The sequence below is a fragment of the Ctenopharyngodon idella genome, chromosome 16 (genome assembly GCF_019924925.1).
Source record: "Ctenopharyngodon idella isolate HZGC_01 chromosome 16, HZGC01, whole genome shotgun sequence".
In the NCBI taxonomy this organism is placed as follows: Eukaryota; Metazoa; Chordata; class Actinopteri; order Cypriniformes; family Xenocyprididae; genus Ctenopharyngodon; species Ctenopharyngodon idella.
Window position 1 is genome coordinate 2,227,391 of NC_067235.1, and position 15,656 is coordinate 2,243,046.

The 15,656-nt window shown below is 43.2% G+C and overlaps 1 protein-coding gene across 3 annotated transcripts in view; it reads right to left on the reverse strand.

Moving 5' to 3' along the window:
• csf3r (colony stimulating factor 3 receptor (granulocyte)) overlaps positions 1–15,656 on the reverse strand; it is a 29,689-nt gene that overhangs the window by 10,268 nt on the left and 3,765 nt on the right. For 2 of the 3 annotated variants that reach the window (XM_051865977.1, XM_051865975.1), the window contains exons 3-8: positions 10,951–11,253; positions 6,083–6,209; positions 5,353–5,519; positions 1,510–1,667; positions 1,268–1,412; positions 280–344 (exon numbers count right to left, since the gene is read on the reverse strand). In XM_051865977.1, the coding sequence (XP_051721937.1) occupies positions 280–344; positions 1,268–1,412; positions 1,510–1,667; positions 5,353–5,519; positions 6,083–6,209; positions 10,951–11,253 (965 nt within the window). The remainder of the gene's footprint in view (positions 1–279; positions 345–1,267; positions 1,413–1,509; positions 1,668–5,352; positions 5,520–6,082; positions 6,210–10,950; positions 11,254–15,656) is intronic. The other variant, XM_051865976.1, reaches the window with a different exon arrangement.

Here is a 15,656-nt window from a genome sequence, read left to right on the forward strand (position 1 = left end):
ACCGGTAACTTAAACACCTCCAATTGGTCATTATTTTCAACAGAAATGGCTGTGATAAATAAAAAATAAAAATATATTACTTTTCATTGACCTGACCAGACAGCTGCCACACCCTGCCATACCCAACTGAGGCCCCTGAACTCAGTAGTCATAAATGTACCTGTGTGTGTGTGTGTTTGTGTAAAATAATATAATACACACACTATACACACTAAATAATATAAAATTAGAAAGAGATCCTTTTCCAAGTTGTGTTAAGACTGTCAGAAGGACTCTTACCTTCCAGTAGAGCTGAGCGGCCTGATCATTCAGTTTGAGCCATGTGTCCAGATGTCCGGCCGGAGCTGAAAAAAAAACCAACAACCAGTTCTGAGTGTCGCATTACAGCAAATATTTTTACACAGATAATTGTGTTCTTGTTCCTTAGTAGAAGATTTTAAGTCATACCACAAAGAGGTAGATACACAGTAGTGGCCAAAAATAATGTCCGGCCTAAGGAAATTGACATCTTCACCATTTATTCAAAGAATTGTTAAAAAATTTTGCAAAGTTGTGCTTAGAATCAGTAGTTTTATTTGTGATAACACAATGAAACATCAAATTATGTGACATAATTTTTGGCCACGCTGTCATACAAAGAAATTATGAACACATGCATAAACAAGAGAGAACCTACAAAATATTAATAATTAATTACGTAATAGTCAATGTATGTTTTTTTCCTGTCAGCCTTTTGTTTGTTTGTTTTCTAATAATTTTTTACATAGCAAAATGAAACCTGTAGCTGTACTTTTTTTCCAAATAATTTTGTTGGATAAATACCTTAATCAAGTTTAGTGTTTTGTCCTTCCCTCATATATAAAATACTTAAAAAAATATAACATTTTCCTCATATTTTGATGGTTTAATTGAACTTGCAGGATAATTAAAGACAAATATCCCCTCCGGACATCACTTTTGCCCACTTCTGTAGCAGCATTGTGCTGTAGATTCACAGCAATTATTGTTGTGTCGTCTATTACAGTAATCTCTTGTACATTTATTGTAATGTACACAGTATATTTTGGTCATCATAGTTTCCCAGGATGCACAGCGACATGAATAAATTATGCTATTGCATTTTCGAAGGCAACACCAATCACCACACACTATTATTCCACAAGGCAGTGCAATAAGGTTATTGTAATTATTGTTATTTGTACAGTAATTTGCAAAAATCTGAATACAGTATTTTATTACAAGATAGTGAACACATAAAGCTTGTTACCCCTCATAAGTGTGGTGGCTGTTTTTGGATCACTCCATTCACTCCATAAACTGTACTTCACTCTTATTGTGGCGCTGTAATTTGTCCCATGAAGGAGGCCAGACACATTTATTCTGTTTTCTTGTCGCCCCCTGAAGTTGAAAACCTATAATAGAAGGAATATTTAAGACACTTTTTTGGATAACTTGAAAACTGTCTCAGCTTTTATACAAACAATATTATCATGAAAAGCAATCACTTACCAACTCTTTGTCAAGCTGGTTGTTCAATGTTTTCAATCTCAACTCTACACCGAAGGTCACCTGCAACCATTTCTGAGACTCTGCAAGACTCCAGCTGAACTGTAAGCTGCCAGACGGATATGCTTCAACCTTTGTAATCTTAGGAGGTTTGAGCTTTGCTGTAATACAATACATGATTATTATTATTATTATTATTATTATTATTATTTATCACAACACATCCGTTAGACAGACCAGGGGCCTGTACCATGATGGTAGTTGAACAAACTCAGGGTTATAGGATTAATTTCAAGTTGACAAAACCAAACCACTCCAATCCAGCTTTGTTGGTACCATGATGCTGATCATCAACTTTTTCTGTCAACTCAGGCTTTGATCCTGAGTTTGTGGAGCGCGTGCACACGGATGCGTGACATCAGTGGTGAACAGCCAATCACATGCCTTGCAACAGAGAGAAACTCTGATTCACTTTTCGCGAGAGAGCCAACGTGATTCAAAACTCTTCTGCTGAAGGTTAAGAGATTGAAGAAAATGAAGAATTTAAACGCATTTACACTAAAGAAAATACTTGTCCATGAAAGAGGAAAAATAAAAGAAATGATCTTGCTCTATCAGTGCAAGTGAAACTTGTGAAGTTAGTTTATATAGTTGCTTGATAATACTCAAACATTGATTCTACAGCTTATTTATATTACATATGATCTGTATATATTAATATTCATTTAAACTAAATGCTTAATAATAACTGTTAAACTAAAATTGCTTGTGTGTAATGGATTAATAATAATATAGATCATATAATAATTATATAAATCATAAAATAATTCTAATTATCATTAAAGCCAGACAATTTCATCTTTAAATATTTGTTTTTACTATATAGTGACCTTTAATTTGGAGGAAGTGAAACCGGGGGCGTGACTTTATTGCGTTGGATGTGTCAGTATCACTTTGCTCACATCTGATTGGTCCAATTTCGGTTTGAGATCCCTTACCCAGAACATAACCTGCCCCGGAGCAGGTTAGCTGTGGAGCGTAAGTTACTATGGTGATGAACACCGCTAAAAGCCAAGTCACTTTCATGGTACCTAAAACCCAGGATTGGCGCAAACTAATCTGAAATTTACCTGGCTAGCCAGTGAATCCGGCTTCATGGTACAGGCCCCTGATATTCTTCAAAACACAACCACTTATGTCATGGTCTATTTTTGAATACAAGGAAGACTTTGAAAAGATAATTATGAATGGTCTTCTTCAAAGTAAAAGTTTGACTGATACAGCCGGAAGCAGAATTGTCCAAAAATGACAGAATTTAAGAATTGGCACGCCTGAAATTGACTTTAATGATTAAAGATGTTAAATTAGAATTTGAAGTGGAATGACATGAGGAGAATATCACTGAATTGCAATTCAAAGAACTTCTCATTTCAATAGTCCAACACAAGATTTGTGACAAAATAATAGTAATTAATTTTGGCTAAATATCCAATTCAGTCATGAAACTCTAGAGGGGGCAGGCTGATAGGTCCTTTACTCTGCTGATCCTACAGCCAATGAGATTGCTTGCTCAGCATTTAAACAGTTGGGTTCAGTGTTTGCTGTAATGTAGTCCTGCAGAGCTCCTCTGAATGAACCCCTCCACTTCCCCCAGCTCCACCTGCCTAGATCTGCTACAGGATTTATGTACAGGTGCTGGTCATATAATTAGAATATCATGAAAAAGTTAATTTTTTTATTGTAAATTATTTTTAAAAATGAAACGTTCATATATTCTAGATTCCCTACATGTAAAGTAAAACATTTCAAAAGTTTTTTTTTTAAATTTTGATGATTAGAGCGTACAGCTCATGAAAGTCCAAAATCCAGTATCTCAAAATATTAGAATATTTCCTAAGATCAATCAAAAAATGGATTTGCTAAACAGAAAAGTTCAAGTTCTTTAAAGTATGTTCATTTGTGCACTCAATACTTGGTCGGCAGCACATATTACAGCAAATGACTTGCTCCTAGCACAAATTACTGCATCAGTGAAGTGTGGCCTGGAAGTGATCAGCCTGTGGCACTGCTGAGGCACTATTGAGCCTTCAGATCATCTGTATATTGTTGGATCGACTGTTTCTCATCTTTCTCTTGAAAATATCCCATAGATTCAGGTCAGGCATGTTGGCTGGCCAATAAAGCACAGTAATATCATGGTCAGCAAACCACTTGGAAGTGTTTTTTGCACTGTGGGCAGGTGCTAAAGTCCTGCTGGAAAAGGAAATCAGCATCTCCATAAAGCTTGTCAGCAGATGGAAGCATAAAGTGCTCCAAAATCTCCTGGAAGATGGCTGCATTGACTTTGCACTTGATAAAACACAATGGACCAACACCAGCAGACATCACGGCCCCCCCAAATCATTACTGACTTCAGAAACTTCACACTAGACTTCAAGCAGCTTGGATTCTGTGCCTCTCCAGTCTTCCTTCAGACTCTGGGACCATGATTTCAACATGAAATGCAAAATTTACTTTTATCTGAAAAGAGGACTTTCGACCACTGTTCACTGTCCAGTTCTTTTTCTCCTTAGCCCAGGTAAGATGCTTCTGACATTGTTTCTGTTTCAGAAGTGGCTTGGTAGTCCTTTTCCTGAAGATGTCTGAGTGTGGTGACTCTTGATGCGCTGACTCCGGCTTCATTCTACTCATTGTGAAGCTCTCCCAAGTGTTTGAATCGGCTTTACTTTACAGTATTCTCAAGCTTGCGGTCATCCCTGTTGCTTGTGCACCTTTGCCTACCCAATTTCTTCCTTCCAGTCAACTTTGCATTTAATATGCTTTGATATTTCACTCTGTAAACAGCCACCCCATTCAGTAATGACCTTCTGTGACTTATTCTCTTTGTGGAGGGTGTCAATGATTGTCTCCTGGACCATTGCCAATTCAGCAGTCTTCCCCATTAGTGTGGTTTCAAAGAACAAGAGATACCCGGAATTTATACTGTAGGGATGGTCATTTAATGAAACTCAAATGTAAATATTCTAATATTTTGAGATACTGGATTTTGGACTTTCATTAGCTGTACGCTCTAATCAACAAATTTAAAAAAAAAAAAACTTTTGAAATGTTTTACTTTACATGTAGGGAATCTAGAATATATGAAAGTTTCATTTTTTAAAATAAATTACAATAAAAAAATGAACTTTTTCATGATATTCTAATTATATGACCAGCACCTGTATGTCCTTTTATGCATCATCAGTATATCTTACATGCTAGATGTAGTCAGCCAAGACCACATACTGTACATTAACATTGCCATATTCAATAACATGTTAAAACTATTCCACGAGTTGTCATGACTGAATTATGCTTATTCACATTAAGACAATTTCAGACAACTTGATAAAACTAAATATTGACACCAACATTTAAATCTAATGATTATATGTTATTTAGAAATACAAAGAAAATGTTCTATTTTCAAGTTTTCTATGAAGGTTATTTCTGTCCTTACAAATGAAGTATACTATGGTGCACTATGAAATATATACATTAAATCTAAATTTCTATAGATAACATTGTTTATTAGTATCATCTATTGTTTCTGGAAATACCCCATATGTTGTGTCTATGATAGCATGTTTATGAGTACTGCATATATAAAAAAAAAAAAAAAAAATCACATAAAACTATTTAAAATAAAGTTGTTTTTTTTTTTTTTTTTTTAATTTTATTTTAATTTTTACTGCTTTATATGCATACTCAAATTACTATTCAACATCCTTATACATCAATTCATATTTGGCCTATATGTTCACCTGTTAAATTAATTTGATAAAAAATTCTGATTGCTCTTTTTACCTGTTTTCATAGGGATCAGTTTCAGAGGAGCAGAGGTGGCATTTCCAAAGACATTCACTGCTGTCACATAAACTTCCAACTCTAAAAATAAATGGTAAGAATCCCGTGGAATCAAGCAGAAATGCTCTCCAGGTGGGATCTCAAATTGTTTTTTTCTTGATTTGGCCCTGGAGAAATAGAAAATGTATAAAACATGTCACCACAACCATGTCACCAATTAAACTGAATTTATTCTAAATGACCATAAGAGTGAATCTCACAAAGTCACAATATCCAAGTCATATTTAACCCCAAATGACCTTCACTTTAGAATTAAGTATACATTATGCATCATTCATGTTAATTATAAACCTGTATATAGTAGTTCTTAGTAGTTCTCTGGGAGGAATGAAAAAAAAAACAGTAGTTATTGATTAGCTAATAGTCAACTACCACCTTCAACTGAGCACTATTACTTACTAATTTATTAATCAGAGTTTCTTGTTAGTTAATATAGTTATAGAGTGTTAATAATGCATTACTCATTTGTTCCTGTGTAGTTATTCATTAATGAAGGATCAATATTCTAAAGTGTTACCACAAAAATTTATAATAATCCTAAAATCAGAGTTGTTTTCTTTATTCCTTTTTCCTCTATTTCCTCTATTTTGATTTTAGAATGAATCGTGACCTTTGTGAGATTGATCAATAAACAAGCTACAGTTTTAAAAATGTCAGCAGAAATTAGTACCTCAATGCATGAAGAGTATAGTTTGTTGGAAGGCCAGGATCCTGACCAGGATCCCATTGACACAGGAGTCTGTATGTCTTTGTTACAGTCAAAGCGCAGCTCAGGTTTGTAGGAATGGGAGGAATATCTTTAAAGATAAAAGGAAGATTAGAAGTCTGGTGAACTTTGGCCTAGAATGACAATGATGAATAGACTTCTGAAAATGTCATATTCAAATAAAATTTCTTGATGTGAATGTACAAACCGACCTTCTTCAGAGCAGACACCATATTTAATTTGGTGTGAATAGAAACAAGGCCGTGAAAGATGGAAATACAGTCCGTTTAAGATATGTTTTGCTGGTTGAACAATCAGTACCAACATCAAAGCCTCGTTTTCATTCATATCAGATTAAATATGGAATGGACCCTCTATGACTAGTTATTAATTAGCAACATAGTACTTAATCATGGACCCTTTTCACAGACTGTGATGATGTGTTTTCACAGTTACCATCATTGGTCATTAATGTTTTTAATATATTATAAATATTATTTTTAACTCTTTCCCCACCATTGACAAGATTTTCCATCATTTATGGCACAGCGCTTCCCGCCATTGACAAGTTTTTCTGGCAATCCGTGTTTTCACTGTTATATGGTAGGGGGTGCTGTTACGGATCTTCTGAAATAGTACAGGACCTCCAGATCCCAAAACAAGCGAAGAAGAAGAACTGTGTAAACCAGAGAGAAGGGTCTGTCTGCGTCCCACAGTGTTACAAAAAACACGCCCCTGCGAGTTACTCCTACTACTACAAGTTCCCTTTCGATTGGGAACTCACAGGATTCTATAGGGAGCTCCTCCAGTGTGACCGGTGTCTGAAGCACGTGTTCAAATGCTACAATGTCATTGGCCGGTGACAGTCCGTGACGTCACTATCAGTGTGAACCTGAGTACAAATGGGCACCTGTAGTACACGTCATCTGTTTCTTTTGTCTTCAGGATCTGTTTGTTTGCATACGTATGTGGAAAGGCGATCACTATGGAGTAACACCCAGCCAAGCATTTCAGGAAGTGTGTGCCTCTGTATCAGAGATAACGAGTTCCTGAGGACACACACGACTTGTGCATCATGTGTTTGGGTAAAGAGCACACGCATTCAGTTCTCGAGGGGTGCTTATTGTGAGGCACTCTTTGTAATGCATTCACGAGACTGACGGAAAGAGACAGATAGGAAGCTTTTACTTCTTTGTTCTCACCTGAGGGATAGTAGTTAGCATTTGCACGAGTGCGTTCGGCTCTCGAGGGAGTCGAAGGCACTCACAGTGTGTTTGTGACTGTTCTTGCGTGATTCTTGATTAAATAATAAGAATCTGGCGTTTGAGCAGACCACATTCAGCTCTTTGTGATGCGGTCGCTGTGAGAAGCTCCTTTGATGCTTGATTCTCTCTTGAAGGATGAGAATTGAGTGCCTGCACCTCACGGTTTGGGTCTGAGGCGGGTCCGATCACGGAGGTGGTGGGCAGAGTGTGGGGAGAGTCGGACGGGATTTTTTTCCCTTTACGGTCCTCTCTATTATTACCATTTTTATCTTATGTGTGAGGTCTAATTCTGAGGAATTAGATGCAGAGAGAGTGCAGGCAGGTGTTATTGTTAAAAAAAGATGCTCCCTTCCGCTGGACTGCACGATAGCAATGCAAAAAGGAAAAAAAGAAAAGAAAAAATGAAAAACTGTAAACTGTAGGTGCAAGTATATTCCTAGTCATGCATGAGTTGAGGATGTTGCCAACTAAATTTAATCAGGCCAGTCGAGTGTTCAGGGTTTTCCAGTTCCTGAGACGACCTCTTCTCGGTCTCTGGAACCCTTTCTGTTTTAGGGAGGTTGTAGCTGCCTCCCCTTAATTGGGGCCTTTAAGTAGGCGGCTCTCTAATAATATGCTAAAATTTTAATGTCGAAGCTGCCTCCCCCTGATTTGGGGGTCCCCTAAGCAGGTGGCTCCCTTGTGTTAATGAAGTCATAGCTAGCTTCCCCAGATTTGGGGTCCCCTAAGCAGGAAGCTCCTTTATTTATCTAGGTCAGAGCTGCCTTCCCCTTACGTGGGTTCTTTTAAATAGGCAGCTCCACTAGAATGCAGAACTTTAGCATTTTTTCCAAGATTGAAGCTGTCTTCCCCTATCGTGGGTTCATTAAGCAGGCAGTTCCCGTGTGGAATCAATGAAGTTGAAACTGCCTCTCGCACTTTGGGTCCCCAAAGAAGGCAGTTTCCTCATATGCTCTTGGGATCATTGGCTCGGTTGAGCTTGGGCCTGCCCTTCAGGGTTTTGTAAGTATGTCCTTGAGAGAGCTCAGTGTGATCCCCAGACTGCAGGGGTTAAAATGGAGTTGTACCCTCCCCATTACTGGGTACCTTCTATTTCGGGTCCTCCATGCCCTGTTCCAGTTCAAGCAGGCCTCCAAGATTTTGGCATGGCTGACACTAATGCAGCTGTTGCCAGCATTCTCTGATGGGTGTAGTTTACCCATTCCCTGTTAATGTTAATGGGGTTCTTTTGTTCGGGTCTATCGCCCTCTGGACTGAGCCTAGTCTGTGCTAAGGATCACATAACTCAGGTGAGCATTGTACTCCCCTCACTCCAGAGGGTCATCATGCTGAGTCTTCAACTCACCAGAGAACCCATCTCTGAGCACCGGTGAGAAGTTGTTTTTGCCTGTTAGCATACCTACTCTTTGGTAAGCATTCGTAATTAAAGAGTGCTGGTTTGTCGAGACTCTGACTACATGTTAGATAGTGTTGAGCAGTTTTTTTATTCTAAGTTTAAAAACAAACAAACAGACAAACAAAAACTGCTCCTGTGGAGTATCTAAAGGTTGAACCAGATCCCCTTAGGTATAGTGACAGGTGAGGGAACTTGTTTTTAACTTGTCTCCCAGTGCCAGTAGGTAATGCCTGGAGTTAAAGGTTGCAGATCTTTCAACTCTGCCCATGGGATGGACATTGGCACCCGCCCCGCTAAGGAAGGGAGGAAGTATTAAAAGCCACAACTTCCTTGCATAGGGTATGGAGCTTGGATAATGGCCGTAGAGGATAGTGTCACTGACAGTTCCATTGACGACCTGAGTTTGGGAATCTGACTTGGGCAATTAAGTCCGTTGACTCCTTGTTTTGTGTTTGTTACAGCAATTAGGCAGTTATTTCTTCAGCATGATGAAGTGGGTATTTGTTCCCCATAGCATCCTAGGATGCAGTGCGAGTTCCCATTCGAAAGGGAACATCTCAGGTTATGAATGTAACCTTGGTTCCCTGAGAAGGGGAACGAGATACTGCGTCTCATTGCCATGGCTCGGGCCTGCCAGTTTACGTCCCCTTCAGACAAAGAAGTTGATGACATGTACTACACATGCCCTTTTGTACTCACGGTCGCACTGACAGTGATAGTGATAGTAGTCATCGGCCAATGACATTGTCGCATTTGAACATGTGCTCAGACCCCGGTCACGCTGGAGGCATTCCCCACAGCATCCTATAGCATCTTAGGATGTAGTGTCTCATTCCCCTTCTCAGGGAGCCATGGTTAAATTCGTAACCTGAGACGTTATGCCTTCTGCAAAGAAACAAGCCTGGATGTAATTGACTCAAACAATCTTTTGAAGTAAATTATTTTATGTTTTATGTATAAAATGTTTGTAAGGCTAACTTGTATTGCTTTCTTATGAAGTATGAAATAGCTATTAGTAAAACAAAATAAATCATACAAATCAAATTAATATAGACTCATGGTGATTGAGGTAAATAATTAAAATATTTTAAAAAAGGAGGAAAACAAACAGGATGACTTACAGTGTCTGGTGATCTATGTAATTCGATCTCTATGCATTATCACTAGGTGGTGATAGTGAAGCTAAAAAGCGAGGAAAGTGAGGTAGAAGAAGAGTAGGTTTGAAATATTATTATTATTTTAAACTTACCAACATACAAGTTTTGATAAAAAATAACAATTGAAGCTAGAATAAAGTGTTTTGTTGCTGTTTGTTTAAATGCAGAGGCTGTTTTATCTTTTGATATATTTGATTTTACATATTCATACACAAAAAAAAAAAATATATATATATATATTCTGGGGGCCATGAACGTGTTGTGAATATGATCAAAAATGCTACCGCTGGCTGGCAACTTTTTAGAAAAAACTGGCGGGAAAGAGTAAAAAAAAAAAAAAAAAAACACATTTATAAAACTATACTTTGTGTTATATTTCCTTGGCAGTAATATACATAAAAATGGATTAATGCTGCTGCGAGGATGTTTCTAATACAACGGCTGAGGGAGTGACAGCAAATTTCCCATGATTCTCTCTTCTCACTGCCATAATCAATCGCTATGTCCAAAATCTAATACTTTCCCACTATATAGTAAGCTATGCGAAAAACAGTTCGCCAAAGAAGTAGTATATTCGAAAAACAGAAGGTGAAAAGTACCCGGATGACCTATTGCTTCCATTGAGATTCTGAAGTGCTCATTCGATGGACACTTTACTATCCCATGAGGCCACGGGAGAAGCGACGCAACTGATGCTGGTAGGTCATGTGACAGTAACAACATGTTACTTTCACGTAAATTCAGTTGTACTCAGTAAATTCAGTACACGATTTCAGATGCACCGAATTTCTCAATATTTTTCCCCCTTTTTTTGGAATGTCATGGAAACGCTATCATGTATTTTTTCTTTTGCTATTGGAGCAAATGGGAATACAAAAATTATATTTGCTATCACCTCCCGTTCACCACTACACAAGTTTACCTAGTTTAACTATGACGACTTCCGCTTATGAGAACCCTGGAAATGTGAAAAGGGTCCATTATCATTAAAAAAAAAAAAAAAAAGATCCTCACATCCCACTTTAACTGCCACTCCATCGGCTATTTGGCAGGTATGATCCCTTACACACAGGACACAAGTAATGTCTGCCCCTGTGTGTGGTAGGCTGGGGACGAGTATGCCATATGTCCTGTTGCTCTCCTGGTAAGAGAGATTGCTGGGGGCAAAATTGTTGTTAATCCGCCACATCACATGAAAGTCTTTGCCTTTAGTCAGCAAGCAGTCGTCCTCGATGGAGCAGGACACTGATACGGGCGAGCCAGCGAGCACCACTGAGGCAGGAGTGTGTATCTTAGCACACGATGATGCCTGAATCACTGCAGATAATAAAAGTATATGAAGGCTATTAAAATCAAGAGTTCCCATTCAGTCGGTCACGTTCGACGTACGTCGGACAGACCAACGAATAGGAATCTCGCTAGAGAGGCCAATCTACTTCGAGTGTAACTACAACGAGCCAATGCACATTGGCATGCAATCATATGCATCAGCTGCTCGCCTCGCAGCGCGGGTATATAACGAGCAGCAGGTGCGTTGCATCTTCAGCTTTTCGCTTCGGAGCCGAACGGTGTTGTTCCTGTTCTCTGCAAGCAAGTGTCTGCTAGAAGACGAGTCAAGCTTTTTGGTTGAACTTCTCTTTTTTTTCGAGTGCGGGCGAACAGCACAGCAGCGGGGTCGAAGTCCTCTCTTTATTTTCTGTTTTTTGTTTCGTTTGCCGTTATAGAGCAAATAGCTGTTTTGACAGCGTCAGAAGGCTGTTCTCACGGCCGGTACGGTGCGCTTCGAGCGCTGAAAGCCGTTTTTACGGCTGGTAAGAGTGAGCGCCTTCAAAGAGAGAAAGAGCACACGACAGGCTGCACACAATCCCTGTCTGTGTTGCGGCGGCCGTTCCCCTGCGTGCTTCAGCACTCTAAAAGAGTAAAGTCCCTAAAAGAGCTTACACAAATAGAGCTTGCGTCTTTTTAAAGATGACATTCTATTTGTGTGTTTCTGGATGCGGTCGTTTCCTGTCCTCACTGACGGCCACGATCACTGTTTCACATGTCTGGGCGCGTGCTGAAACGATGTTCGTGGGTGGTTCATGTTTTCGTATGAGAACATGATCACGTCGACACGCCGGTCGTGACTCTTCTTTCTCCGGGAAGCTTGAGTCCCCTCTGTTGTTGGCCAGCTGCCGCTTGTGTGTAAAAGCACAGCCGCGGGTCTGCCCGACACTCTGGGAGACCGCGGAGATCAGCGAGAGCAAACCTCTCGCTCCTCTGCGTGTCGTGTGCCGTCGAGCTGTCGGGCTGCAGCGCGGGTTGTCACGGCAACCCAGCGCTCGCTCGGCGCTCTAGATGCGCGGTCTCCTTGCCTAATCTCCATTGTAGCGCCCTCTCTGGTGCACCAGAAGAGGTCTACTTTGGTGAAATGGCTTGGGTGTCTTGAGGTTGAGGGGTTCCTTCGGGGAACCAACCCCCTAGGGCCCCTCCCTCTAGCGCATTACATGCTGTGCAGCTTCTGGATTGGATTGCTGGTCCTCTTCATAGGGGAACCTAGCATTCCATTTAGGGCTCCAGCTGAGGGTCAGATGTCGATTGCAGCATCGGAGAGAGGGCTGTTATGCTCTGGAAATGAGGGTGACGCTGCCCACTGTAATGGTGTGTGCTTATGCTGACTCAGATTCAGAGTTTACAGCCATGCTTTCCCGGGTGTTTCGGATGTGCATGAAAAACTTGGCAGTATGGAGCTATATTGGTGCCATAAATATGGAATGCCAAAAGTGCCAAAATCTGCATAAGTTTTTACTCTCTCACTACCCTTATGGGTGGGGTGGCTGTTCACAGACCACACCCACCCTGCATGTGAGGCCAAGGCACTCTTTATGCATGAGGGTAGTTCTGAGCCGGGGTTGAGCTGCGCTTGTTGACTAACCGTGATCAAAGTCACGGCGCAGGCCTTCGGCCAGACGATGTCCACCTCAGTGGTCCAGAAGCGCCCCCCTGGCTTACCTTGCTGAGGTGCAAGAGGTCGTAAAGCTAAACGCTTTCTCGACACTCCCATCTCACAAGGTGGCCTTTTCGGTGACACTGTCGGGGACTGAGCCCAGCAGTTCTCCTCAGTTAGTGGCAGACCGGGGAGCCTCCCCCGACAAACCATTGAGTTCCTCGTGGGCCCTCAGTCTGCTCGTCGCCAAGGGTGTCGTCCCCTGCAGAATAAAAAAAAAAAACTCCGGCCCAGTCTGCTCTACTGTGTCCGCTGCAGGAAGATGACACCTCCCGTCTCTGCTACTGTTTAAGTGGTTAGTGAAAAATCACCCCTGAGACGGGTGACCCAGAGACGGGTGGGGCTGCTCTCCCCCCCCCCGGAGGAGGGCCGGGTGGTAAATCCTGTTGGTTGGGTTTGTTTCTGTTCTCCCGCTGGTCCAACAGCCAGCGGTACCCAAATTTTCAAAAAGAGAGCAGTTCCTCCATCTCTGGGTCTGAAGAGGGCTCGGAGAGCAGTGGGAGGAGAAAAGCCTCACCACTCTCATCCCCCTCTTCCTTCGCCAGAGGGCAGCAGCGTGCAGTCGAGAAGGCAGCAAAGCCTCTCCTGCGCCCCCTGCCCAACCGTGGAACCAGGTAGGTGTTGCACAGCACACTCTGACCCCGCTTCGGGCCGCCTCGCAGAGAGAGCCTCCCGAGCTGCGTCCCTGTGTTCCACCTCGCTGCCTCACTGCGGGTACGCCTGCGGTCCCTTTGATCCCGCCTGTACGGTCTCTGTGAGCCTGGTTAGCGCTCCCCAGTCCGTCTCGCTGGCTCATTCGGACCATCGGGCTCGGCTATGCGATTCAGTTCGCCCGGCGTCCCCCCAAGTTCAGGGGTGTCCACCTCACTGCAGTGAAGGCTGTCGATGCCCGTGTCTTGCGTGCGGAGATCGCGGTCCTACTGGCGAAGGACGCGATAGAGCCGGTCCCTCCAGCCGATATGAGGTCAGGGTTCTACAGTCCCTACTTCATTGTACCCAAGAAAAGCGGTGGGTTACGACCGATCCTGGATCTGCGAGTTTTGAATCGGAGCCTTCACAAGCTACCGTTCAAAATGCTCACGCAGAAATGCATTTTCGAGTGCATCCGTCCCCAGGATTGGTTTGCAGCGATCGACCTGAAGGACGTGTACTTTCATGTTTGATTCTTCCGCGACACAGGCCATTCCTGCGTTTTTGCGTTCGAAGGTCAAGCATATCAGTACAGAGTCTTACCCTTCGGGCTGGCCCTGTCTCCCCGCGTCTTCACGAAGGTCGTGGAGGGAGCCCTTGTTCCCATGAGAGAACAGGGTGTTCGCATCCTTAACTATCTCGACGACTGGCTCATTCTGGCACAGTCCCGGGATCAGTGGTGCGAACACAGGGATTTGGTGCTCAGACACCTCAGCCAGTTGGGTCTTCAGGTCAACTGGGAAAAGAGCAAACTCGCCCCGGTGCAGAGGATCTCTTTTCTCGGTATGGAGTTGGATTCGGTCGAACAGATAGCACGCCTCACAGAGGAACGTGCTCAGTCGGTGTTGAACTGCCTGAATACGTTCAACGGCAGGACAGCGGTTCCACTGAAATTTTTTCAGAGGCTCCTGGGGCATATGGCAGCCACAGCGGCAGTAACCCCGCTCGGTCTGCTTCATATGAGACCGCTTCAACACTGGCTCCACGGCCGGATCCCGAGATGGGCGTGGCAACGCGGCACGTTCCGGGTGGCAATCACTCAGGAGTGCCGCCAAACCTTCAGCCCGTGGTCGGACCCCTTGTTTCTTCGGGCTGGAGTACCCCTAGAGCAGGTGTCCCGGCATGCTGTGGTATTCACGGATGCCTCTGCCACAGGCTGGGGTGCCACGTACAACGGGCATGCAGTGTCAGGGGTTGGACGGGCCCCCATCTGCATTGGCACATCAACTGCCTCGGCACATCAACTGCCTCGAGTTGCTAGCGGTACGCCTTGCCCTGAGCCGCCTCAAAGGGCCGCTACGGGGCAAGCATGTACTGGTCCGGACGGACAACACTGCGACCGTTGCGTACATCAACCGTCAAGGTGGTCTACGCTCCCGTCGCATGTCGCAACTCGCCCGCCATCTCCTCCTCTGGAGTCAGAAGCATCTGAGGTCGCTTCGTGCCATTCATATTCCCGGTGTGCTCAACCGTGTGGCCCACGAGCTATCACGAGCTGCGCGGCCAGGAGAGTGGCGACTCCACCCCCAGGTGGTCCAGCTGATTTGGAGAGAGTTTGGAGAGGCTCAGGTAGACCTGTTTGCCTCACCAGAAACCTCCCATTGCCGGTTGTTTTACTCCCTGTCCGGGGAACACTCGGAACAGACGCACTGGCGCTCAGCTGGCCCCGGGGCCTTCGCAAATATGCGTTTCCCCCAGTGAGCCTACTTGCACAGACCCTGTGCAAAGTCAGGGAGGACGAGGAGCAGGTTCTGCTAGTTGCGCCCTATTGGCCCAACCGGACCTGGTTCCCAGAACTCTCACTCCTCGCGACAGCCCCTCCCTGGCCCATTCCTCTGAGGAAGGACCTTCTTTCTAAGAGACGGGGCACTCTCTGGCACCCGCGTCCAGACCTCTGGAAACTCCATGTCTGGTCCCTGGACGGGACGCGGAGGTTCTAGGTGACTTACCCCCCGAGGTACTTAACACCATCGCTTCGGCACGTGCTCCGTCTACGAGACGGGCTTACGCCTTGAAGTGGAACCTGTTCGTCGAGTGGTGTTCT